At 39.2% G+C, this 27,939-nt stretch overlaps 2 protein-coding genes across 8 annotated transcripts in view; one reads left to right on the plus strand and one right to left on the minus strand.

The window, feature by feature from the left end:
* The window catches only part of cpne5a (copine Va), an 85,399-nt gene extending 83,891 nt beyond the window's left edge, over positions 1 to 1,508 (minus strand). For all 5 annotated transcript variants that reach the window (XM_044351328.1, XM_044351330.1, XM_044351329.1 and 2 more), the window contains exons 1-2: positions 998 to 1,508; positions 531 to 711 (exon numbers count right to left, since the gene is read on the minus strand). The gene's annotated coding sequence lies outside the window, so the exon portion shown is untranslated. The remainder of the gene's footprint in view (positions 1 to 530; positions 712 to 997) is intronic.
* Positions 1,509 to 1,550: 42 nt separating this feature from the next.
* lhfpl5b (LHFPL tetraspan subfamily member 5b) lies at positions 1,551 to 27,899 on the plus strand. 3 transcript variants are annotated; one of them, XM_044351336.1, is made up of 5 exons: positions 1,551 to 1,664; positions 16,331 to 16,476; positions 23,863 to 24,247; positions 25,891 to 26,127; positions 27,141 to 27,899. In XM_044351336.1, exons 3-5 carry the CDS (start codon positions 23,917 to 23,919, stop codon positions 27,149 to 27,151), a joined length of 579 nt encoding a protein of 192 aa, XP_044207271.1. In that variant the 5' UTR covers positions 1,551 to 1,664; positions 16,331 to 16,476; positions 23,863 to 23,916; the 3' UTR covers positions 27,152 to 27,899. The 3 variants fall into 3 exon arrangements, with proteins under 3 accessions (XP_044207271.1, XP_044207269.1, XP_044207270.1); XM_044351334.1 differs by lacking the exons at positions 1,551 to 1,664; positions 16,331 to 16,476 and adding an exon at positions 18,154 to 19,047; XM_044351335.1 differs by lacking the exons at positions 1,551 to 1,664; positions 16,331 to 16,476 and having other exon boundaries at positions 22,743 to 24,247.
* The last annotated feature ends 40 nt before the right edge of the window (positions 27,900 to 27,939 follow it).

Here is a 27,939-nt window from a genome sequence, read left to right on the forward strand (position 1 = left end):
AAAACATGATGTATTTCTATAAATTGAAATACCCAACAGTATGTCAGATAATCAAAATTAGTAGCCTACCACCTGGACCAGACTTCGTCTTTTGATATACTTCACATTTCCTTAACTTAACACTTTTATTTGTGGTGCAGCACTTCTCTATTGTAGTGCTGCCACTTCTACTTAAAGCTGCCTTAATCAAATTTTGGCCACTAGGGGGCAGAAAAACATTGAAACCAGATACACAGCCACCACTGTATTCCCAGTTTAAGGCGACAATATGCTTAAAAAGCTTGTACAATGTGCTGCCTGACCATATCTGAAGGAAAAACGTGTTTATAGTTGCTCCCAACAGTTAGACTCAAAGGAGGGGTGACAAGCCTGCCGTCATAGAGAAGTGCGATAATCGTGATAATCTCTCAAATGGAGGTTAATGATGCACGTCTTTCCTCAAAGGCATTCGCAGTGTTGCACTCATCTGTACAGGGAGTAGAGCTGACAAGAGAGAACTTAAGAGAGAAGTTAAAATCCTGCATACTCACCTCACCTCAGCACACCTAGCTACGTGTCGTTTATGTTAGTTATGGAAAGTGACAAAAATGATCAGAAACAGCCACAATTCAGATGCTAGGAGGGTGTGGGGCAGGTAGGTTTCCGATACTGTTTGACCATCCAACAAGCACTTCTGTTGAAGCATATGACGACTTAAGGCTGTGTTCAGACCTGAAAACACAGTAAGGTCTTAGTGCTGTACTCACATCATAAACAGCCAGAATAAATTAAATACACAGCATAATATAACTACTTAAACATTTACAGGTAATTAACTAATACAGACTTAAAAATAATAAATTTAACCTTACCAAGAAACAAAGCTAGCCAGAGAAAATATTTTAGCTAAGTTTGGCTAAATTTACTCATTTTCAACCTGTTTAACATAAAATTATGCCACCACACATGAACAAAGACTTGACATTAATGTGTACATCGTGTGTGCCCGCTTTCTTACCTGAAAACACAGCAAAAGGACAGATGAATACAGCTAATAATAGCTACCTGTTACCTGCTACTGTTCAACATTCAGACTAATTTGTGCCTATGGGATTAATTTACAGTGTCAGTGACACACACAGCCGCTACTGCCATCTACTGCCTAAAACTGATACCGCACTAGAGCTGTAATAGTACTTTTTCAGTGACTTAAAAGTGACAGTGTATTTAGTTAAACAATCATTTGAAAATACGAGTGTACAGTACAAACTGATGCCCTTTTAATTACGAAACATGGTTGCCATGGTAACCGTCCAGCTGTGTGGCGTTCACATTACGCTATATCACTTTAAGGGAAACGTTAAAAAAGGTTTCATGTGTTATCCAGCAGCAAGTTGTGTCTTCAAATGTAATTTTGTAATCATATAAATGTCAGCTTTCTGCCTGGAATGATAATATGTTTGCCCGAGGACGAAAACAACAACAACAACGACAACGTTTAAATCTAGCTAATATTTCCACAAACCGGTTCATTACGATTAGTTCTTCTTCTTCGCCGGAACCTACATTTGTGCAGGCAGCGACAGTCTGTGGTTTAGCCCTGGATGAATAGTTTATCTTACCGGGAAAACACACACCAATTATGAAAATATATCTGGAGGTAACGTTACAACCCGTGATAACAGGTAGGATTTTTTCACGTTTTAACGCTGAGTTTGTAATGCAAATCAGGAAATAACACACAGAGAGCTGCGGTCATAAACTGGGTTTATTCAAACTCTTGATCCATTACTCAAACTGGACGTAGTGAATCGTATTTCATGCTTTAAGTACTTGAAGCAACATGCCCACATTCATTTACCCTCTTCTAATTTTTAACCCAGTGTCTTTTCCACTCTGAGAGTGCATTAATAAAAGTTGAGAATGGAGCAACATTACCATTCATTTGAGGTCGTGTTACTGGCCATCTGACAAATGAATGTCCCTGGTCACCATCAACTTCAGAGACAGGGTTGAGTAATGTCCAGTGGGTTTATCAGAGCTTTTTGTTCCTTAGCAGAGCGCAGCAGCTTCTGCTGGGAAAAGGGCTGATGAAAGTGGCCCAGTAAAAGTGTCATAAAACAAACAAAAAAAAAAAGATCCACACAGCTGCAGAGTTGTGTGGATAATTCACTTTAAGCACAATTTTGAATGCATGGCTTCTGCTTGGAATTAGTATTTCTAGTGGTGCTGCTACTTTAACTGATGATCTGAATACTTGTTCTGCTTCTGAAGTCTATTATACACAAAATTATCCTGTGAGAGGCAGACAGAAAACATACTGTATGTGCATCAGCATGCTGCCAGCATTTCCTATTTTTATTTTATGTCTTTATGACCTAGCACACTAGAAAGGCTAATATCATCTATTTCCTGTGCAGTCTAAAAAACATTCCATGCATCTACTTTGCAATGAACATCTGTGAAGCAACACATTGTAAATGTACCGTGAAAGAAATACTGGATATGTATTCTCTAGGTGATTGTTGCTGAAAGTGGAATTATAGTTTTTTTTAGTTTTTGTTTCAGTTTTTCACGCCTCTGTTGAAAAGCAGATACATTTCAAAGGACAAATATGCCATCTGTGGCAAAAGTTTGTTGTGTTTCGTTGCACAAAACTACTGACTACCACATGAATGAATGAATAATTTCTTGTCTGTCCTTTTTCCACTGAGAATAAATAGTGTCATAACGCCCACAGACAGTTTAGTGGTTGGGGGTACAAATTTGCAGTCTGTTGGTAAAAGATCATAAGGAAAATACTGGCAGTGGAACTTTTTACAAACACTAACAGATCTGTTTGTATGAGGCTCTGTATGTGCTAAAAATGTGATGATGCATACTGTTTTGTGCTTTTATAGCAAACATTAGTTACTTTTCCTTCTGTTACACAGTTTCTTTGCTTTTTATTAGGCATGTTTTTGTGATTCATTTTGTAACTGATATTTCTGTAACTTTAGGCACGTTTGTTTGAGTCTTTTTAATTGAAAGTTTTTGTTTAACTGAAGAAAGTTCAGCATTGATGGACAGAGTTGATAGAAGTTGTTAGCCAGTCAAGTCAATAGCTTATAGGGTGTTTCCACCACAGGAACTCTCCCAGGGGACCAATAACCCTTATCTGTGTTTCAACCGAAGGAACCAGGGACAAAATTTGTTCCTAAACAATAGTTTCAGGTGTTAAAAAAGTCCCAGCATTGGGGTTTGTACTTTCTGATGATTCATGAATTACGGACACAGCTGATTATTCAAACACAGGCTCTGCTGCAATTACAGTAACATTTTGTGGAATGCTTAATCTGCAAAACATGGAAGAAAACAAAAAAGAAGAACATCAGTGGACAAAGACTGTAACAAAAACAGATAAAAATAACAGTAAAATAGAAAAAAAAAATTATTGCTCATCATCAATGTGTTTTTAGCACAAGCAAAACCTCACACATTAAACTCCAAGTAGTATCTTTAATGTGGAGCGTGAGCTGGATTCTTTTCTTCTGCAAGACTAAAAGAACAGCTCCACTCTCATCCTTCCCTGACATAAATCAACAATGCCCCTGTGCTGAGCCAAGAAACACATTTGTCATTCTTAATTTCAGATGATCCCATCATTTTGTCAGCGCTGTCGTTTCTTTGAAGCAAAGGATACAAGGAGCATTAAATTCCTCCGCAGTGATGATGCTCAGGTCATAACGAGAGGAGCGGTGTGTGATTCTCCAGTCACACGTAACAGGACAGAGAGCAAATGAACAATTGAATACAACTGAGAAGCGGTGTTTAGTCTATTTCTGCTCCATTGCGCTGTCCAATAGAGCTGCACTGATATGAGGTGGATGAAGCTTCATCGAGTCATGTAAGGAGATAGAGTGTGAGACTTTGGCTCATTTTTCTTCTGTGACAGATAAACGGTGAGGTGTGAGCACTACAGAGGGCATCACAGGACAGGGTTTCTTTACGTGACATGTAACAGTATGCAGGTGTGTGTATCAGCATCACTGTCTTTAGCAGAAAGTCATCCGTTACACTAACCCTCTTCACTGCCTCTTCTCTGTCAGGGAGCTCATTATGTTAAGAAAGAGACTCACAGTCCCATAAAGTGGAGGCATTTCTTGTTATAGAGTACAGTGAAGATATTTCAGAGTGTCACTCGCATTTTCTGGGAGAAACCTGCCGCAGAATTCACACCTAAAATCCTTCTGTGGTGTGAATCTCAGCCCTTATAATAGTTTGGGAATACAGTCACAGGTACAATTGCAGTTATGTAGTTATGCTTTGAAAAGCTCAGATTGTGTCTGTGGTTTTGCTTTGAAATGCTGCACATGTACAACGGGAGTCACCAGGTAATTCATTCAAATCTTTCTCCTCAAAATGAAAAAAAAAAAGACAAAGAAATCATTGCATTTATTGAGAGCTGTCATGCATGCAGGAATCATATAACATTTCATAGTTCCCAAGTGTGATTGAGAGCGGTAGAAAAAAAAGCTTGCACATTTTAATAAAACCAAAATAATACTGGGGGCGTTTCTCATATCCTCTGACAGATCTGCTGGTTAGGCATCTGTGACAGCTGGTCTTTTCTCTTCCACCTCCGAAGCAAACTTGACTTTGTCTGCAACTTCTTGGGTCAGCTGTATTATTAATACTGATAATGTGAGTAATTTGTCGGTAGCAAAACCATGAGCTGTGAAAATTTTCAGCTATTGTAAATTCTGTAGTAATGATCCTGGAGAGAGACTTGACTGCAGAACAGCTGAAAACCTCATTTACAATTCTGCACTGCACAGCCGCTGTGCCTTAGAGACAAAGGAAGGGTCACTGTGAAGCCTACTGTATCCCATCAGAGCCGAATTCTTGCCTTTTGATTTCTGACTATTTCTCACTCATTTTGTCTTCATGGACTCTGAATGGTTTGTATATATTCTCTTTGTAAACTTCAACGAAACCATCTCTTGGCTCCAGCAGCGTATGACATCACTTCAACCATCTTTGTTGAAATATCTGTTTCGCATTCTGTTTGCCAAGTGAGTAGATGGGCCAATTAATGCATCCAGTTGCTCCATTTAAATGCCAAGCTGTAACAGACAGAAATGATCCCCAGAGAAGTCATTTAGGGCTCCTCAGCTGGATGAGCCGCCTCCCTCTGAATGCCAAGAGCCCATAAACTTGTTTGAGATATAATTTAGAAAAGTTAAGGTCCCGCACATCTGCACGCCTCTTGAGGGTTCCTCTGAATAGCGTGGTGTTGCCACACATCTCCTTGCTTCACTTCACAGGCAACTCATCATCCACCAGCACCAGCCTGACCTAGATCAAGCCATCCCTGTACTCGCATCATATACATATTCATTGGGCTCTCTTAATCATGAGACAGCCCCTTGAGCGGAAGAGAAACCTCTCTAATTAGTCGCTATCATCCAATGGCAGCACATTGGGCTGCGTTTGTCTTGCCTGCCACATGTTTTTGTCTCGCTGCCGCAGTCATTTTCATGCAGGTTCAACGCTGGCTGTCATCTGCCATATCTGTGGTCACTTGTGAAATAAGGGTCGTGATGAGTTCCTGTGACTCTCAGGCTGCCTCATTACGTTCGACACAGTAAACACATGATGCGTGCTTGAAACTCTCTGATAAGTAGCTCAGAGACCGCAGCACATGATCAGGACTGATTGAAGTTTGTAGCTTCTGCTTACACTCAGAAATACATATAGTCTGTATGCATGCCTTTGTCAGAGTGTGTTACTGTTATCCTCTCGTTCCACAACAAACCAAAATTCACAACAGTCACTCTCCTTTTATACTGCTCGCACAAAATGACTGATTGCTGTGTCAGTTGTGATTGTAAGCTGAACAAATTGGTAGCTCACTTCAATGCATCACAACAGATAGAGTGAATTGCATCAGATTGCTGGTGGCTGTCGGTGGGTCCATAAAGCCCATTAACACGCTGTGAATTAGACTGCAACAAACAAAATGATCACGGAAGAATGAACAATTACAGAAGGAAGAAACGGTGCATCGCATTGCCTTCCAGCAACTTATTGTTGCCTTTCTCTGAAGTTGTAAGACTTCTGAGAGACAAATTAAAGACTTGTAAAAATCGATGCAGCAGAGGCTGAGATGTCCTGACTTTAATCTGGGGTATGGGTCAAGCTCAAAAAAACACTTGATCCTACACTTTCCATCATGCATCTTGATAGCATCTTTTTTCAGATCCTCCCTTATCTGGTAAACAGCCTGGATCTCTCAAGCTCCAAACATCTTCTATGTAATGCAGGCTTCCAGTTAAAACTGTCTAATGTCAAAGCCAAAGCCGAAACACCCAAGTGACTTGACCATAGATTGTATATAAAGATGGACATTGGTTTGCATTGGAGCCAATTTGAAGCTCAAAGTTGCAGCTTATGGTCAGCACCATCTTTTCCGTTTGGAGCGAGGACCGTCCAAATAAGGAGTGCATGATGTTGCCTTTCACACTCTGGAAACACGCCTCGCTACCTCAGACCGAAGCGAAGCTTTGTATTTCTAGAGAGAAGTTGACGCTTTTTGAATGGGAGTCAGTTAGAACCAGTGATTTTTTTTGGAGCAAGCATCTAGATTTCATCAGTGGCATTGGCTTCAGCTTCCAGTTGCCACTTGGACTTGACAAAGCTCCTACAGAGCCACAGTAGACATGATACAACTGTTTACACATTGGACATTAGGAATTACGTCTATATCAGATGATTCTTCACCTGATGATTTATGTCCAATGTCAACGTTCAGTGCCAATGCAGGAAGTTGTGCGCCTTTTATGAAGGTGGGCAGAAAGCAAGTGTGGAGGTCAGAGTTGTGGACAGGTGTGTAGCGAGTTTTTCATATAGGTGACTTAATTTTTTGCGTCCAGTCACATGAATACAATAAATATTTGCCCTCTTATTAACCATAACCAAGATCTTTCCCTAACTGTCCCACAGTTGCCATGTGCAGATATTGTGGAAAGCGAGGATTTTAAAAACATCGGCATTGGATGTAAAAAGAATAGGCTACCACTGAACATAATTCAGAGTTTTGCAGAACCGTCCAATATTGAGGAACCCCGTATGACTAGTAAATTGACTTCGAGATGTAAAATGGACGGAGTGCCTCTTTAAACTGAAGGTTACTTTCAGCATTATAGCAAGGTCAAGCAGCCACCTTGTCGATTTTAAATTAATTTACATGTATGAAATCTTTCCCCGTTAAGCTTTGGGCAAACACCTGATGTCAGACTTTGTAAGTCACAAAGAGACAGCTCCTGAGAGGATGGAGACAATCCCTACAAACATGAATATGTACAACAGTCAAAAGACTCAGGAACTATCTTTAAAGCCAGAAAGAGCCCTGTGTTCTGCTGAAAGAATAATCTGCAAAATAAAAGAGTGCTTTTCTTCCTCAAAGTTTGACATGCTGGAGGGTTTAATGGAAAAAAGTCCTTATAACTTCAAAGGCTGCAAAAAGTAAAAATGTCAGAAAGACAAACAAAAGTAACACAAAGATGAAAGGTTCCTCCTGTGTTCTCCAGGAAGAAGTCTTAATGGCATTCATTCTTATTAACAAACATAAGCACACACACACTTTTTTGTACTTGTGAGGACAGTCTAGTAGTGATGAACGCACAGAGAATTATCGCTCATCTCAGCTCTACGGAGCTTTATGGTTTTTCAGCTCATTGTTTTGTTTTTCAAAAAGAACACTCTCACTTCTCTCATCAGTGTTGTTTTCAACAACAGTAGGCAGTTGTTATTAATGAAAAACCCACTGTACACTACCTGCTTGGCAGACAGACAAAGTTAGCAGTTAGCTTGCGAACATAGTGGAGCATTTAGCAGCTAAAGAGACTGATATTTCCCTCAGGAGTTGGCGGAGACCAAAACAAGAGCTAAAAGGGGACTGAATATTGGACTTTGAATCACCAAAGTGCCAAAAACAAAACTCGTAATGAACAATTCACGGACCATAAATCTCAAACAGCCTCTTGAAGAAGTGAAGACCTGCCAAAATGTTAGATAGATGTATAATAATATACACACGTTTGTATTACTTGCGCTTGTGTGAACATGAACAACATCACAAGAACACACAAACCTCACTCTCAAATTGGTTCTCATGAAGATAGAAGTACAATAAATTACACACACACACTTGTTGCTACCTGGCAGCTTTGACAGAGCCACTATTTATTTTCAAGAGCCTTATTGCAAGAAATTTCTTTTATTATCTCTGCCTGCTTGCATGAACCCCAAACGTCACGGTGTCCAGTGTCAATCAATAAAAGAAAATGAATTGAATTACCTCAGAGGCAGGGAGTCTGAGAGAAATGTATCATCTGTTCATCCACTGAATCCCAGGCTACAGCATCATCTAAATTTTCCATTTCAGCATCTTCATGCAACAGAGGCACATCCAATTTAGTTTGTGTTGACTGAAACCCAGCAGCTCTGCTGCTCCTCTTTAATGAAATAAGAATGATTAAGATGCTTAATATAAACTGCTTTAAGAGGCAGGGGCTTCATCACCATTGCTGAGACTTCACGAAGGATTTTGACCTTATGTATTTGTTCAACAAGCAGTGGGTCTAATCTTAAATGCTGCACGCCTGCAGCCTCCTGCCTCTGCAATGCCAGGAGGCATGGAGACATTTCCCTCCCACCCCTGATCAAAGTTTGCTTTCCATCTTGGGCGGGAGGGACTTTCATTACAGTGTTTTCTCCAAGCTATATGCATGCAAATCATTACATTTATCCCCTATGCACTGTGTGCGGTATGGGTGGAAATGAACGCACAACTAGTGATATGTGAACATTGGCATGGTAAGACTCACAGCAGGCACGATGCACCACCAACGGCTCACTGAGGAGCAATAGCAGGATTCCTCCCACACACAGATTAGATGCAGGTGCAGGGGAACACCGCTGAGTCGAGTCAACAAAGGAGGACTACTATTACATCACAAATCATCAAATATTAAGAGTGATCTGCCAGTAAAATACAAAAATATAGAGTACCAACATTTTGAGTTATGTGCTAAAACATCACTGGGGTTGTGTGAATTGAGTGAAAACACTAGTTGTTGTCACTGTCAGTGCATCAGCATGTGACGGTGTGAACTCCTGTCTCTGGAATGGACCTGTACATGTGTGACAGCATGATTAATGTGACTCCACACCCTCTGCGTTATCCGACCCTTGTGGCGCTCACATCTAGATAATGAGGAAAGCCTGCTCGCCAGCTGAAACACCCCCGCACTCTGTGCACATGCCCTCCAGTGTAGCCATCACAGCCAGAGGATGCTCCGAGCAGGATTTGCCATTATGGCTTTCCTCATTACAGGAGCAGCGTGATTTTTGGAGTTGATGGGCACCGGTGTGTGCTAGCAGGGGCCCGGAGAAGTCATCTCTGTCTGGGAGGAAAAAAACTCATCAGTGGTGAGTGCGGGTAGCGGTACAGGCCTGCTGTGGTGTCGTGAACGCCAGCAGTCTTTAACCCCTTGAGCTATTCCTTACCAGCCCACCACCAGCTGCCACTTGACAATTTCCATAGAAATGACAGCTCGCTCACCTCCATTATACTCCACAATCAAACCAGTCAAGAGGTGATGAAGTGAAAATGACTCATTACTTACTTATTGTAAACACTTTTCTGCAATCACACAATGTTTATAGTTTGTCCTTCACACTTCAAGTTACTGTCGACTTTACAGGCAGAGCTTAGGCTGTATAGTCAATACCTTTACATCTGCCTCATATCTACCGTTTCTGATAATACAGATATATAGAGGTGTGTGTTTCTACAGTATGAACTACCTGTAGGTCACATGACAAAAGGACAGATGACCTGGACGTATTGTAGACAGCTGAAGACTGAGATTGTCTATCTTGTCTGTCTCACACAAGCTGAACATCTGAGGCTTGTACTGGGTCAGCAAGTGCCAAAGAAAGTCCATTCATTCTGTCCAGATTTAACCACAGCCAACTGCTTTATGTGATGGAGCGCCTCTCCTTCCCTTTGTGGGTAAAAGAGAAGCAGTTAATGGCTAAACGCCTGGCGGTGTAAAGTGATTTAAAACTAAGCCGTTTTTTTTTTTTTTTTTCTGCCTTCACTGCCATTACTGTAATAAATCAACTCACAGCGATACAAACTGTAAATGGAGGGAAGAAAGAACTCTCCACTAGAAACAAAATACAGTAACGTATGAATAAAAGATAGCAGATGTTACTCAGTCTGAAATGTTGAAAGAATAGAGCAGAAAATTCTTTGCATACCCAGTAGCTCCCTTTTGAAGCTCGATCCGCTCACTCTCATCCCGATTCACAGTCAGTTTACAGGAGCTGGCATCATCACCAGTCGCTGTTTCATCAGTGTTTGATGCAAATGGTGTTTGTGTTTGTGCACTGTTCATCTCCTTGAAAAATGTGAGTGTGCATGTGTGCTGTGCTCCAGTTCTGTAGCACACATTAATGCTAACAGGGTTCTGAGTATGTCGTGCGTTCACGCTGGAGAAGCAACAACATTAAGTACACTCTAGGATGTCAGTATCTTTTATAATTCACTTCACTTCATAGGATCATCATCATCATCTTATTTTTGTAGTTTTGGCCTTGATAACATTGCACTCACCAAGTTAATTTCTGTGATCTGGAAACATGTCAGACAGGGTAAAAAAAACAAAAACTAGAGCTGTCAATGTGAACAAGCCAACAATTTACCCAAATTATCTAAAATACTTCAAACTGATACTGATTACATGAAATATCTGTAATCTCTCATTGCAAAGGAAAACTGTGGTCGTCTGTAAACTGTGATAGTTTGATAGTTTGGGTTGCTGCTGTAGTTATAATTATACTGATGGTTATAATTCTGTTTGCAACTTGTCTGATCATCTGAATGTTTTTATTTCTTTCCCTATCAGACTAACCTGACATGCCAGATGGTTTGTTACACAGAACCATCTGAGAAGTCGTCCTTAGAAACTGTTTGGAAAAGGGCAGGCGCTTTCAAAAAATATTTGGCAGGTGATTGGATGAACCATCTGTCAGCTGCCTCGCAAGGTAACTGTCAGACTACTTTTTAGCGACGTCACTGTATTACCAGATCTCAGCAATTAACTTGACAAGTCCAAAGTTGTTGTTTTTTTAACTGGCAGGAGCCTACAAAGTGGCGGTTTGGTTCGCACCTATCAGTGCATGTCTTGCTTTATTTCCTGTTAGTAGCTCACAAAAGTATGAGGGGCACTGATTTCTTGTATGGTAACATCAAAAGTCTGTATACTTTATGTTTTATAGCACATGCTAAGTGCAGTTATAGTATAGAATTGGGATATAGACGCACAGAAAGAGAGACAGAGAGAACATGCTGTAAACTAATGACCGTTTTACAATCCATGGTATGAACCTGCAGAGGGACAAGAGTGACATGAAGAGTGGGCTGAATCTGCAGTAAAAATCCTTCACAGTCCAATTAACAGCAAGAATTTACCCACAGCTCTCGCAGCTCCGCTTTGCCAAATTTTACTGTTGAGGGTGGGGATAAAAAAAAAAAATCCCTTTTCTTATCACTTCTGCTACAAGGTTATATAACTGCTGGAGCATCACTCACACAGACACATGCAGAGACAATCTAAAAGTGAATACTTTTGATTGGTCACTAAATGAGCACCTTAGAAAGAAAGAGCATACGTTCACCTCTATTCAGGCCATTTGATAGACATATTGACCGTGATGACATTTCAAAAGGGCACCACACATCATGATTGAAATTATAGGTGTGTTTTCTTTAATCACTGGAGGGCCTCTGGTATTATGCAATCAAAGTTCAGAGCCTCAGGTCTTTGCACAGCATCGAGTCAACAGGAGGAGGTTAGAAAGGAAAGAATAAAGATGAGATTCCCTCCCGTGATAAATATGCCTCCTCGTCACGCGTGCCCTTGCATAACTGCACCCCTGCCTGATATCTCATGCAGCGTGTGTGAGCCTGGAGATGAAGCCGGTGCAGTCGGACCAATAGCAGCTGTGTCGGTAGACGCAGCGGCAGTGTTTTCACAGGGATTCAGTCTGTCAGGAGGACTGAATGATGACCCCATCGCACACTTGATATCATGTTCGCTCACACACACACTGGGCTTCAGTCCCAGAAACAAAAGACATCCAGGGAATAGACTCATTATTCACAAATGAAGAGGAAAAGCAGAGAGATAGTGTCAGTGAGGAGGGAATGACTCATAAAGTAGATGTTTGAATATTAAAATCAGTGTGATTGAAGATTTTGTGTGTTTATACATTCACTCAGGAGGATTCAGAAGCCTTCAAAGAAGATCATGCCACAAAGGATTTATATAAAATACACTCCGGGTCCTTTTCAACATCAAAAGATAACATAGGCATACCCTGCAAGAAAAAAAGCATTACAGGATTCTCAAAGGGTACATTGATATTAAATTTTAAATAGATTTGTCTGTTGCAAGTGGCTCTGTGTAAACACTGTATAACATACATGTGGGGACAGGAAGGACAGTCTGTTCATTGTCTGGCTGTTTGTTTGAGCTGAAGTATGGGAGGAGAACAGTCCTAATCTATCCTCTGTGTATACACTCTAATAAACAGGATGACTCAGTACACTTAAATGGTGTACTGCCCCCTCTTGGACAATCTTGGCTAATAATTTTTTTTTTCATCAATGTAATGAGCTCACAAACCCAGAGACGAAACACTTTTCTACATTTTCATGTATTGTTTTTGCATAAAAGCAGAGTGTCAATAGTGGGGAAAGATCTTATTAGTGTGACACCAAACACAAATTCCACAAGAGTTGTGACCATAGTGAATGCCTCAGTTATCCCAAATACAGCGGTGCTGGGTCGCTGAGGGTGTGAAAGCCCATTGTGCTCTTTTCTCTGTCTGAAATAACAAGACGCGTCTGGCTGAGTTCTGGAGCGGCTCCTCTTCTCTGCTGCCAAACCGCACCGATCCCAACAGAGGCGGGATGAAAAAAAAATTGGCCCCATTGATGGCAGGACAAGCGTCTTTGAAGCTGCGGTGGCATAATGAAGGGGAAGAGGGGAGGATAAGGTTTGGGTTTGTTTGGTGAACACAAGCCGTTGCTCTGAGAGGAGCACAAAAATGTAGATGTTCACCCCCCCTCCTGTCCTGTGTAGAGCTGCTACAACCATTACAACACCTGCACGAAACCCACAGAGCTCATTATCTTCACACATTGTTGCTTCAGGGAAACTAAGCCACATTATGTGACACAAGGGGGTATTTAGAAGAATATTACAATATGCACAACTCCAGAGAGGTTAAAACTACAGAAATGAAGGGATAATACTGTAGAAATACACTCAGACACAGTTTGCCCTCCTGCAACACCCTTCATGCATACTGATTGGAGTGGTTTATTAAACTGAATGCTAAGTAGAGACCCCTAACTCAATCTTATTATTCTTCCTCAAACCAGCATTGATGGGCAGCAGCTTCCTCTGGGCCAATCACAAAAGAAATCAGTGTCTGAGTTTAAAAGACGGTTAATATTCAGATGAAATGCCTCTTCATCTCTAACTGGCACCAGCATCTAAATCTGTGTGGTGAAAACGGGCTTTTCTGTCATGAATCCAAAACCTGAAAAAAAGCATCTTTTACACAAACAGACATCCTGGTGGGAAGGAAAATGAGTCACATAACATTAAACAATAATAACACATAAAGAAGGTACAATTATGATGGAATATATGTCACATTTCTGGAAAACATTATGATGTACTACGCTCTCTGTCTCACCAGCAAACCTTAATCACATCAAGGAATAAGCATGTCGCTCATTTGATGAAAGTTGGCCGTAAATGTAATAAAGCTGCCAAGGTTATTAGAACTGCCACAGGCCATTTTACAACCGCTCACACACCTCGTATTGGATTATGGAGAGAAATATGATGAAGCAAGGAAGTAGAACTTGCCCATTTACAAAGGGCCAGGGGAGGTTTAATGGCTTGTGACTGAAGCCATTCATACACATTCATTCCTGTAGCAATGACAATCTGCAGTGGTTTGTCGCAGCTCCATGTCAGGAGTGCTGCAGTTGAACCGTATGTGCATACCAGCCGTGTGTTGCCTTTATGCAGCATATATGCTCCAATGAAAAACCTCGACAGCTTTGCTCATATGTTAAATACAACAATTTCCCTTCTGTGATAAGTGTTAAGTTGTAGGGGATTTTTGTTGTTTGTCCACTCATTAGAGTTGATAAGGCTCCAGAATGGCCAATAACAACATCTAAACATGACTAGTATCTGAGATTGGGATAGACTTCAACTGATTTTTACAACTGGCCCTCTGTAAATGGTCATGTTCTGCTTCTGTGGTTGCTGGTCGTATTTTGTGTGTCAAACATTTGATTTAGATGTATTTTTTATTGTGTTGGAGACAATTCTAATATTGTAACTGTATTAATTACTTAAGTCCAACCGATAAATCATCCGGGCCAATTTCTCAGCTGATGTTAGACTTGTAAAAAATAATGGACATAGCCAATGTGAAGTCACCCATTGTTTTGTGAACACCCATTTTGAAGCCTTGAGTTTGCATTTTGACCATCGCCATCTTGGATTTTTGGAGCCAGAAGTGACCATATTTGGACGAGAGGGTGGAGTGACCCTAAGGCTAGCTGCTAGCCTCTAGCTTGGTTAGCACGGTGCATTTACAGTCTATGGTTAACTGTGATAATGCTAATGGCTTAAACAGTAAAACAAAATGTACTTACCGGAAAAAACTGAACATCCGACTCCTTAGAGGGTCTTTTAGTACAACTAAATGCTGAGCAAGACTTTTATAGGCGACCAAAATGTTACAATTAACTTTCATGAACTGAAAACACACTGAAATAGCAACAGCAGTGGCTACGCCTATACTCTGTAAATCTGGGGTTATGCCATGTTTACATTACCTCACTAAAGTTGTCGCCATGGTAGCGACTTGCCTGTGATGGCACCTATCTGTCACTCAAAGTGGCCACACCCTATATATGCATAACTTCAAGCCTTAATAAAAACTTAAACAGATGAGTTATAGGCATTTTAACATGGGGATCTACAGGGATTGACTCACTTTTGGAGCCAGCCTCAAGTGGCCATTCATGGAACTGCAGTTTTTGGCACCTTGCATTGGCTTCATTTCTCAGCCTCAGAGGTTGCCGCTTGATATTAGCCTGTTACACATACATTTGTGTCGGCATAAATGTCAGCCAATAAGAAACTGCAGTACAGAAATGGCAAAGGCATATTTGAGGTCGTTTAGAAACAGTGTCTTGATTACGTAATTTGTAATACATATCTACATGGAATTTAAAGATCTCTCCAGACATATTTTCAGACAGAAATACTCTGCTTTGAACAGTAATTTATGTCTAATATGTTTTTTTGCACAAAAAAAGTTCAGTATCCTTAAAATAACATCTTCTCCATCTCCCTCACTGAAAAATATCCAGAAACTATGAATATGCAAATATTTTTCATTTCAAAAGTTTGCTTTGCTGGACACACCATGTCTTCAATAGTCCATCCTCAGTGTTTCTGCACTGGAGGCTCAAGTTTTCACTTAATACTTGTCTAAGTTGAATACTGGACCATGACTGGCTTCCAGACTGATTGTGATGTCACAAATCACGTTCACATTTACAAGCTTCAGACTCAGATTTTCAATGAGCTCAGAGAAACTTTCTACTTTAATCAGATAATGTGAAAACAGTTTTCCAGTGTCAAACTCTGCACATAAATCATTCTGCTGGGGGACTTTAAGGGCTCCCATTAGAGGTTTTTGTCTGTGTTAACAAATATCAGCTAATATGTCATTATCAGATTTTTTAAACTCCCATATATCGATATTGGTATCAGCCTCAAAAATCTTGTATCAATTATATTATGTGCTGTATTGTTGTGTTTGTTGATTATATCATTACATACGGTAAGTTAAATATCCAAATAAACAATAGAATTACTGTTGCTATAATTATACAGTATGTTAAAGCTGATGTACTGGAACATGTTGTCTCTGTCTGTGCTGTTGTAGTCTGGGTGAAAGATTTAGATAACCTGTGAAACTATTTCTTCTTGCCATTCTCCACACCTGGTGTATTAAATCTTTATAAATCAGAAGCATTTCTCCATCTATTCAAAGCTATCACTGAGGCGAGATACCGCTCCCCCCGTGCATGTGCACAAACAGAGTCCATCACTATTTGTGTTCTGCAATCTGTAGTTTGTAGGGCCAAGTGAAAGGTGCTCACTTGTATCTCTCTTCATTTTTCTCTTGCCAGCCTCCAGCTTGTGTATTTGCAGCACAGGAAAGGTTTTAACCACCTCTCTGAACTGCGGTGAAGCACAGGAATTATTGATCAAACGGATAAACAAACCTGACTCCCTGAAGTAAAAGAATGACAAGGCAGAAGAACTCAGACATCAGGTTTGCTTAAAAAAACTCGCTCATCTCAGGTAAAGAGCCTAAATGTGTGCTCAGCCCCAGGTCTGAAGTGTGAATGGGCTCGTGGCTCCAGTATGTTCAGGTGGAGATCCTGAGGTTGTCAATGATACAATATTTAAAGGTGTCTCATTCTAACATCATTTTATTGTCCACTTTTGAGACATTAGAATAAAGATAATTACCATAAAACAAATAAGTTATTGCTTGGGCGTGCTGGTGGCTGGACCTGAACATGTTCAAGGCCAGCTGAGGGTCTTTGTTTAATATCATTCCCTCTCTATCTCCTCACTTCCTGTCAGAACTATCTATTATTTAATAAAGACAAAAAATGACTTAATGGGTGCTCGTGTACACTAATGCACAAGCGGTAATGAGATGGAAAGAAGGTCGAGAGGATCATTTTTTCATCAGTGCATCAAGTACATTTGCTCAGGTATTGTACTTAAGTGCAAATTATGTTGTTTACTTGAGTTTTTCCATCTTTATCTACTTGATACTTCTAGTGCACTGCAATTCAAATGGAAATATGGTACTTTTTACTGCACTACATTCATTTGATAACTTTAATAATGTTACTTTTAATAAAAAATTAACATGAAACAACATATTATATACTCATACATTACACCCAAATAAACCCAACTGTTTGTTTTTTCTTTCCTCTCCCATTAATCATTTCATGACTCCTCAGATTTATCTTATGATGCTTATAAAGTAATTAAAACTTGCTCAATCTCAACCAGCTACAGCAATACAATGCTGCTTACACATTGATTCAATAGTATTAATATTGCATTTCATTAAACATATTTATTATATCACTCACAGGGGCAAGACAACTACTTTTACTTCTAATACTTAAACTTTAGCTGATTATACTTCTGTACGTTTACTTAAGTAGGATTTTAAAATGCAGGACTTTTACTTGTTATGGATTATATTCTTACATTGTGGTATTACTGCTTTTACTTAAGGAAAGGATGAGAGTACTTCTTTCACCACTGTTAACAGGAGGGACAAAAAAACTTTTAAAAATTGCCATCAACAAAGCTGAAATTAGCTGTTCAACCTGGTATTGATTTCGTATTTCTAGAGACAAATTGTCTGTTTTGTCATTTACATAAACAGCAGTTAGAGGAATCGCATCTTATCAGTTTCACAGTGACGTCCACGTCCATGTGAGGTAGTTAATACCTGGGAAAGAGCCATTTCCAGTGTTTACACAGTGTGTCATCGGCATCAATTTGCTGGATTGCTTTGCAGCACAAAGAAAAATTATTTTACAAAACCAAAGAGAAGGGTTTTTTTAATAAAAAGTTTTAGTGCGACAGACGGTGGAATGACTGAATGCAAACAATGTTTCATTCTCCTCAGTCAAGTGGAAGAAAAAACACAGCTTTAATTTATATTCAGGGGACGGCGGCACCTCTAAAATCAAAGACATTCGAACACCTTCATCCTTCTTCTGATGTCATATCCTTAGAAAGACGCTGTAAAATCAAAAAGGGGAAAAGTTTTATTATCCACACTGACTTAACATCTGTGATAAATCCAGCACATAGACCCATAAGATAGACATCACTGTTCTTCTTCATTTTGGAGCTATAAAACGGCAGCACCGCTCTGGGTCAAAAGCAGATGGTCATGGATTTATCTTTAAATTTGATGCCACGGGTTCTGAACAGATTTTGTGTTTCAATAATTCCCTAATATCACTACAGGCTTTCATTTCTTGACATCATAAAACAAGCCTGGAACAAGGTTTTATGGCAGAAAACAAATGAAGAGGTTAATTCTCCTGGAACTGTATGGCATATATCAGTCTGCAACCTTTTTTTCCACCAAGATGCTTGCACCACGTCTCTCTGAGGCATCACTGAAGGAACTGCAGGCTTGATGAAATCTTGAAAAGACAGTCAGACTCTTCAGAGACTGGAACGTGTATCAGGGATTAAGCCTCATTAGAGCAGCACTCAAAAGCAGCTCCCCCACAGTTTTTCTTTCCTCCACAGACCGGGTTTGATTAGTCTTTTTATCTGACATGTGGTGCCTCCTCTCCGTATCATCCCTCTCCATCTATCTGTCAGGCAGAGCTGATGGACTCATGAGGACTAGAGTACATGGCAAGACGGCTGCTGCTGTGTTTCTCTGAACTTGTGGCTGGTTTTATATCTAACAATAATCTGACGAATCCTGCCTAGAACTCAGAGTTTCTGTTGCTGATTGAATTAAGAGGAGTCTAACCAACTCTCTACAGCAACATTGTGAACATCACCAGTATCTTGTGGAGGTTTCTGGGTCTATCCTGCTGAAACTTGGGCCTAGTGGGCCTTGAAGGCTGATGACCAAACCATGACACCCAAAGTTTCAAACAACACCACTGAGGAATATGTCACCATGGCTCAAGTGGGTGAATTGTTGGACCAGCGAAAAGACGTCTACAGAACTTTGCTTGAACAACCAGAAAAAAGGTTCAAAACTTGTGTACAGATCATAGTTGGTTCTTCAAACAGGAGGATTGATGATCTGTCAAAGCAAGTCTATGATCTCAAGGTGAGTCTGGAAATGATTCAAGAGGAATGTGATGATTTTAAAATCTCATAATAACTTAGTCCAAGAGCTGTAATGAAACCTGGACAGATTTGGACACAGTTTGTGAAAGTTTGATCTCATTCTCAGACAAGATGCCACAACATTATTGTAGATGGTATTAAAGAGTCTGGGAAAGAAAAGGTGTCTGAATCTGAAGAAAAAGTGAGAAAATTATATAGTGAAAAAATACAACTGGATAATTTCAAAATAGAGCTGGATTGGGCTCATAGGACTGGAAAGCCAATGTTTTCATCAGAAAAGCTCTGACACAATGTGGTCAGATTTCTGCAGTTGAAGGACAGACTTGCTGTTGTGGATAAAGCTGAAAACTTGAAGGGCTCAGACATCTTGATCGATGAGGACTCCCTGAAGCCGTCCGGCAAAGAAGAACTATTCTCAGCAATGAAGGCAGCTTTAGAGAGAGGTAACTACATATTTGAGATACAATAAACTTAGTTTGACTCATTGGTCTTCACCTTTAGGCATCTAACTTTATACTTTGATTTCACATCTACAGTACATTATTCTTTACACACGCTATGGACTACAACAAATCTGGTTTTGAAGGCCAGATCTTTAAGCCCATTGATCCCTCTACAATTGATCTAGAATTTTGGTGTTGACCCAGACCTAATTGTTTTCATCATTTGATGCCTCTAACCTCTGTAGCTTTTATAATGAAACCCAGTTTAATGACTTATGTGTTTCTATGTCTCTGAATATATTCTCTACTCTTATCTGAATATAAGAGGTCTGTCCAGCAATTATGACAAATTCATTCATTATTTGTCTTCACTCAAACATGACTTTTCTGTTATTGCTTTATCAGAAACATGGCTTACAGGGGTCTCTAGAGAAACTATATAATTAATTATCTATATACAGTGCGGTTCACTGCATAAAAGGGATAAGATCGCAGATTTCTGTTTATTAATGGTGACTATGGATTTAAAATTAGGGATGATCTCTCTCTGACATCAGTGTTTTTTAGAGCTCTTATTGTTGGTGTTATTTTTATTTATTTTTATTTATTTGACTCTGTCATCAAAGATTTTAATGAAAGTCAAGTTCTCTTGACCTGTTAAGCAATGAGGATAAACTCTGTTACATTTTAGGTGATATAATTCAATATAATCCTCTTAAAAAATAAATTAGATACCCTTACTGGGGATTTTCTCAATATTGTTTATTCTAGTTATTTTTTTCCCTTTTTATTCATAGATTTGCATTAGTTAAAGAAAATTCAGCAACTTTGATTGATAACTAATTCTTTGAGCAAAGGAATGAAATCGTGGGTCTTATATTCAGACTTGTCAGATCATTCTCACATATTCCAGTACTCTTTAATAAACGTTAACATACCAAGAAAATAATGCACAAAAGGATTATAAGCAAGTCTGGTATTTTTAAATTTAAAGACATGCTTGTATTTCATGTGATATCAAAATTTTATGAAAGTTATTAGCTTTAGTTTCAATTGGCAGTCCTACCAAGAAATACAGTCAAGAATTCAATAAGCCCTGGTTTACATTTGACTTACTGAAGCTGTTGAGGAAAAATAATAAACTGTACAGAAAATATGTCTCAATACTCCTCTCATCCATGATGTTCATAAATCCTATAGAAATAAATGTATTCATTTCATTAGATCTGAAAAAAAGAAATATTTCAATGAAAAATGTAAGAGGTGTTGAAAAGATATTAAAACCACACGGAAAGTAATGAATCAGTTATTGCAAAGAGAAAAGACTAACCCAGAGCTGCCGTCAGTCTTTTTGGATGGTGAAAACTCATTTAATACAGCTCAAAAATGTAATGTTTTTTGTTAATATTGGTTATGAATTGAGCCAACAAAGTTTCTGTTTGTGATGGTAATCCACTGGATTTTATTCAAAGAAATGTTCCTATTATCTCTTCTTTTAAGCCCCCTGATATCCAAGAAATAAGTAACATAATTGAAGAGCTAAAAACATCTTCAGCTGGTCGTGATAATATTTCTGCATTCCTTGTCAAACAGGTGAAACAGTCAGTTCTTTACAAACACCAGTATCAGTACCAGTCTCCACTTATATGGCTCTGCTTCATAACTAATACTGACTAATAACGTGACCTCCCCACTTGATAATAATAAATTTACTTGTAGTATTTTCAAAGACCTTTTAAAAGCTTTTGATACAAATGGTTAAACGATTATGTCTCCAACAGAAGACAGTTTGTTTGTTCGTTGTTCCAACAAAGCCAGACTAGTCTGTGGGGTTCCACAGGGGTCCATTATTGAACCACTATTATTCCTTATCTATATTAATGATTTGTCTAATGTCTCAAATATCCTTTCCCCAATAATGTTTGCAGATGACTCAACCCTAATTCGCTCTCATTCAAATTTCATTTCACTGATAAAGATGCTTATGTTGGTTTAACTGCCTACGCTACATGGTTCAGATTAAACAAACTATCTTTGAATATAAAAAATCTAATTTAATCGTTATCGGTGGCAGAAAGTCATATGCTAAGGATTTATCTAAAATTATAGTTGAGTCTGTTGAGATGCCTCAAGTGTCGACCACAAGATTCCTGAGAATTGTTGCTGATGAGAGTTTGAGTTGGAGAGATCAAACTGAGTTAGCATGAATAAATAAATACATTGGTGTAATAAGGAGGGTTAGTCATCTTGTCACCACAAACTGTCTCCTAACTATTTCAGTCTAAGACCATTGAACTGCTGTTTTGTAACTGCTTTTCCTCATGTATTTTTGTCCATGTATCCATGTTTTATTTGTTGCACTCAGTTACATGAATCATTACTATTGCTCAGGAGTAAATATAAAACCAACATCCCCCTCACAAACACAAACACACATACACATCCGCACACACACATTTTCTGCTTTTATTTTGATTTTATTATTGTTGTTGTTATATGTATTTATTTTATGTAGTCATATTATTTTCTGTATGTTCATTTTGAGCTCTTTGTAACATTGTGAAATTTTAACATTATTTAGAAGAAGGCTTCAAATAAGCTCACTGGCTTTTCTGCCTCTCTCTGCACTGTATATTATTTGTTATCCTTGTCATTTTTGTGCATTTTTTAATTTGTGCAAAGGTAAAACTTGTGTTTCCCTATGCTGCTCCCCCCGCTGGCAACTGATTGTCCCTCCCAAGTTGCAGGGAGCCGTCAGGGATCCTCTGAGGAAGCGGGACAACTTCTCATCCCTGAACGCTTGTCTGTGCACATGGCACAGTGTCATGTACGAGGCCCTCAAGCTCCTTGTTACAAACACTGAGGGTGGAGGGCACAGATGGTGACATGCTCTGTCCGGCTGCACCTGTCAGCCGCGGGACACAGTTGTTATCTCAAACTGAATATGGCAAAAAAAAACACACTGAGTGTAAAAAGAGAAACTATGTGTTGTTGTGATTTGAAGGAGACTGTTAGAGTTATTTACATAAAGACACACCAGTCTCATTAGCTCACATTAGAAAGTGGTTTTGCAGCCAATAAGATTCACTGTTTTTGCCAAAAAACTATGATGCAGCTGACCTCCCAACACCTTCAGCAACAACAATCAAAAGCTGTGATCCATCCATGTAGTTTCTTTTTTTAAATGTATCCTAATAATAATATTTCTTATTGTGTTCCTGTCACTGACAGTCACAAGTTTCCAGATAAACAGCTCCAATAAGGAGCCTCAGCTGGAACAATATTGAATTTCATATCAGCAAACCTTTATTTTAAGTTTCCTGGGTATCAGACATAAACTTTGGCAAGCTGACAGGCAGAGTCAATATCCATGAGCCTTTAGAGCTTCAATAAATATCACGTTATGACCTTTAAAAATGTCTGAACACGGGCAAAACTGTGCAGTAAAACTGCGATTATAAAAATAAACCCCCCAGAATTTTATGTTTATGAGAAATACATGTTGTTTTCTTGATGATCAATTGGTTTGAACCAAACGTAACGTATTGTTTGTATTTGCCTTTTGGGGAAACATGAGGGTTGAAACACAAGGCTGTGTTTTTAAACTGCATTTAATCTAATAATGCAACATTGCATCCTTCATATTGATATTTATAAGAAAATAGGCCAGACTAAGTCCAGACTAATTACTTAAAATGGTCTTCAAAAGAGATACTTGGTGGTTTTTATTGGTTGTAACTTAGTAGCAAGTGGTCACCATTAAGGGAAAGTCCCAGAATGACTTTCTCTTTATATCAAAGCTTATTAAAAGTTTTCAAGAACTGCTTTCAAAAGACAAAGACAAGCAAACCTCAATGAAGGAGTTTCCTGATTAAACCACAACAGTAGCAAAGTTATTCATTCATAAAAAACAATTCCACTTGTCAAAATTCATAAAGACAATTTGGCGACTCAATAAATCGCAGTTACAATTAGTAGTAAATAAAGCATTTATTTACTTTCTACTAGCAAGCCTGTGTTGTCACTTTGGGATCCCACATTGTCAGGCGGCAGTTGTCGATCTCTGACGTCAGAGCCACGTCATTAATTGAAGCGATGAGGGTGCTGTCCAGGGTGCTGAATCCTGAGACAGGTCTTTCTATGCAAAGCAGCCACTGAGGCAACAGGCGTGTTTAAAGATCTACAGCAGGACTTATGGATTTAGTTTAATAACAGATTCAAGATATTTTACTGATTTTACAAGAAAAGAGTGAAGTTAAGCCGACAAGTGTTTTCTGGAAGTTGTAAAACTCTGACTCAAACTTTTTTTTTTCTTTTTGGTCTTAAACATGGATCTGCTTCCCGCCTTGGAGGCTGCCAAAATCTACCACACCAACTATGTGAGAAACTCCCGAGCCATCGGCGTCATGTGGGCCGTGTTCACGATCTGCTTCGCCATCATCACCGTGGTGGTCTTCATCCAGCCCTACTGGATCGGGGACAGCGTCGACACCCCGCAGGCCGGGTACTTCGGCCTCTTCCACTACTGCATCGGCAACGCGCTCACCTCGGAGCTCACCTGTAAGGGCAGCGTGCTGGACTTCGCCTCCATCCCGTCACCGGCCTTCAGGACGGCCATGTTCTTCGTCGGGACCTCCATGCTGCTGATCGTAGGCACCATGGTCTGCTTCAGCTTGTTCTTCTTCTGCAACACCGGGAACGTCTACAGGATCTGCGCCTGGATGCAGCTGGCCTCAGGTGAGGTTCCTATTAAGTAGTTGTTCCATTTATGGGACTGTTCCTCTACATTTCAGAGGCAAATAGTGTACATTTTACTCTACTAAAGTTGTTAAAATTAGACCCACCTCCACCAACTGAATTAAATTTGCTTAATAATAACAGAATGAAAGGGTCCGTTTAGAATAACAAGTACCTGTGATGCTGCTAGTTGTACTTTTACTCAACAAAACGTTTGAATGCAGAACTTTTCATCATATTACTATTTCAACTTAGGGGGAACAAATCTGAATTCTTCTACATTCAGTGGCAAAATGAATATAAATTCATTCAGGTGAAAAAAATTAACATAATTTTGTTTGATTTTGTGGGTCAGGTTTTGGTTACACTTTATTTAAAAGTGCTGATCCTAAACTTACAACTGAATGGAGCTGGGAGATAAATCAATATAATGCTGATTTTTGTTTTTTGTTTTTTTACTATGAATCTAGTGATCAACTGGGATTTTATTTATGCCTTTAAGAAGGTTGGAGTAAGTGAAAAGAACCTTTATTACAGGAAATTAACTCTATATAAACTATATATAAACTCAAAATAAACTCTCTCTTCCTACATATTTATATGAATTACCAAACAAATCTACTATAATAATTACTAAAATATTGTTATTAATACTGAGATATATTGTTAAAAATACTGTATCAAATGATTTTGTCATAATAGTCCAACCTTACAGTAACTATGACACCAAAAAGTCTGTTTGTGTTCAAGACGAGGCTGTTGATTAGTGCATTAGTTAGGGTTCAAATCAGGGATCAAAGGTCACAGTCTGTTGGAAAGTAACTTTGCCATTTATTCTGTGTTTTAAAACCTTGTAGTTGCTTTAGTATCAGTATTTAGTCTAATCATTCAAATGAAGATCATGGAATTGGTCATCAAAGTGCAAATTCCACAAAATCTTTCAAATCTTTATTAGATTTCAACATTTAAATATCACATCTCTAAAATGAAGCAGCGGATCTAAAGGATGAGTGAGACCTGAGCTTCTCTTCTGATCTGTTCTCTCTGTCGAGTGTGAACTGATAAACTCATCCTGTCATGAGTCACCCCCTCACCTCTCCGGTTTCAGTTGCGGTGTGTGTTTGTCACTGTATGTGTTGTTTTTCACTGTGGGAGCCAATAAGGGCTCCGGTTTCAGCTTTTGACACCTCTGATGGTGGATTGGTTACATGTCACAAGATCAAGTGTTGCTGTGTTGTTAGCTGATCTAAACCTGTGTCTGAGACAGACCAGGGCCAAGTAAACTCACCATGTGGTCTATGATAAGGGCTTATATGTCTTGTAAATTTTTAGAAATGCACAAAGCTGCAAAATTCTGATTTTAATCCAGGTTGTACAATAGCTGTGGTGAAAACCCAGAGGAAACTTTACCAGATGAAGAGTATTTGACGTAACAGTGCATCATCCGAACAGCACCAGTGAGCCTGTTTGCTCTGCTGCACCATAAAGAAATTCAACTTCTGGTATTTTATGGGGCTACATCAGATCTTATCCTGCACTTGGGGTTCAAAAGAACCTCCCTCATAATTATTTATCAACCTAATTCCAAACAAGAGGTAATTAATGCAAGGCTCTGCCATTTCTATGTCCCTCCTCTCCCGCAGCTGTGTTGATGGTGATGGGCTGCATGATCTACCCGGACGGCTGGGACTCTCCTGAGGTGAAGAGGATGTGTGGCCAGAGGACTGATAAGTACAGCCTGGGGAACTGCACGGTGCGCTGGGCCTACATCTTGGCCATCATCAGCATCCTGGACGCCCTCCTGCTGGCGTTTCTGTCCTTCACCCTCGGCAACCGGCAGGACAAACTGCTGCCAGATGACTTTGAGGTGGAGGGAGAAGGTACAGTAAGGGTTAATGCAGACAGGTGAAGGTTGTGTGTGTTGAACAAAGCAGGGAAGGAACCGTCTCTGCTCCCGAGCTTGTAGGGAAGGAATGACGGCTGTAGGCGTTTTAACTTGTCATAGAAGGAAAAGCTCAGGTGTTACTAATAACATCAATGATGCACAACAGCAGAACCCTGAAACCGAAGCAGCTAAATGTAACTCAGCCGTCATTAAATTTAGTTTTTATATCTGTGTTTTCCTGCTGCGGCATGTCAAAATGTCTTCTGTGAAAAATATTACAAATAGTATTAGAGGTTTGGGAATTATTAAACTTCTGAGCTTCAGTGTTCATTATTGTCAGTTATGAAACAGCAGTTAACATTACACCATCATCTGTTTATTAGCTGCTTTCAATCAGGGAGTAGATGGAGTTTGAACAGTTGTAATGGAAATTGTACTTTTCAGAGGTCAACTTTCCTAATTGAATTTCTTTTTTTAATTTCCCTGAGGGAAAATATATTTCTGTTTCTTTTTAATACTCTCATAGCTCAGATGAGAATGTTTATGTTGAGCTTATTTACATTCATCCAGCAGAAAGCCATGTTGTTTCAATTTTCGTGTGACCTGTTTTGCATATTTTTAGAAGTAGGGGAAGTTTACCTTGTGAAATGTTGTATGTACTGACTGTTGCATAAGTTATTTTAACACAGTGGTTTATTTCCTTAATACACATGATGTCATACATCTATTTGCCCCCGAGCCTGTAGTACAAATATGAGGATGATGTGCTGTTCACTTTGAGCTTGTTGCCAAGACGTCAGCCCACAAAAATCAATTCTACGCTGCTCATCTGTCATTATTAAGTGCTCCTGCTTTCTTTGCAAATTATTAAACTTGTTTTCTACTTAAACACTTAAGTCTGGGTGACTATTAACAAGTATTACGGAGTGCTTTAGTAGTCAGCACTGGCACATTGTCTTAAGTCCATCAAATTCAGGTATTCATCAGAGCTGTGATCTTCTTTTACAGGAAAAACCTAATGAGCGTGGATCTTCAGGACCAGTGTGATGCAGATTACTTTGAAGGCCTTCAAGGGTCAAGAGAAACATCCTGAAATGTCAGGATGCAGTTAAATCAGATTGTTCACCTGTCTTTCTTTTTTATCATGTTTTCTTTCTTTTTATGATGGTCTGTTTCAAGTCAAACACCTAATAAACTTCAGAGAAACAAGCTGGACACTGTTGTTCTGTACTGTATGAACGTCTGTTTTATTGTATGGTGTGTTGTACAGTTTGTTCACACAAAGTCTATGTTCTTGAATCTGACACTGATGTAAGTTTCTGTTTTTACCTAGGCTTCAACAGATACATAGCTTACTTTGATATGATCAATTTGGGACACCATTACATAACATCAGATCTCACCATTTCTATGGTAAAAACAGTGACATTATTGAACAGTTGGCCACACATACAACCAAGCTCAAACACATCTTCCATTCACTTTTATTAAAACACAGCTACCCAGCTAAATAATTTTAGCTAAGATATAAGATTTGTTAAAAACTGTACATAACTGTAATATACATAAAGGCAAACTCTTTGGTACAGATATATACAGTTTATTTTCACTTTTTTTCCTTTCAATTGGGCTTCCTAACGTGTCGTCTTGTTGAAACCTTTGAAACACTATATTCCTGAATTGTAATAGGTGTATGAGAATACCAGCCTCCCATGAGAATGAAAGATCTTTTTTTTTTTTAAATTTTAATTGACTAACCACACTAAATACCAGGTGACAATGGATTTATTATGGCTAAATAATATGA

Source organism: Thunnus albacares, chromosome 5 (assembly GCF_914725855.1).
Source record: "Thunnus albacares chromosome 5, fThuAlb1.1, whole genome shotgun sequence".
Taxonomy (NCBI): domain Eukaryota; kingdom Metazoa; phylum Chordata; class Actinopteri; order Scombriformes; family Scombridae; genus Thunnus; species Thunnus albacares.

Bases quoted from the DNA above. Each gene is read 5' to 3' on its own strand.
- lhfpl5b (XM_044351334.1), top strand. From the start codon at position 18,847: ATGACACCCAAAGTTTCAAACAACACCACTGAGGAATATGTCACCATG. The intron at 19,048-23,862 runs GTGAGTCTGGAA...CCCGCCTTGGAG, and splicing joins AGCAAGTCTATGATCTCAAG to GCTGCCAAAATCTACCACAC. The intron at 24,248-25,890 runs GTGAGGTTCCTA...CCTCTCCCGCAG, and splicing joins CTGGATGCAGCTGGCCTCAG to CTGTGTTGATGGTGATGGGC.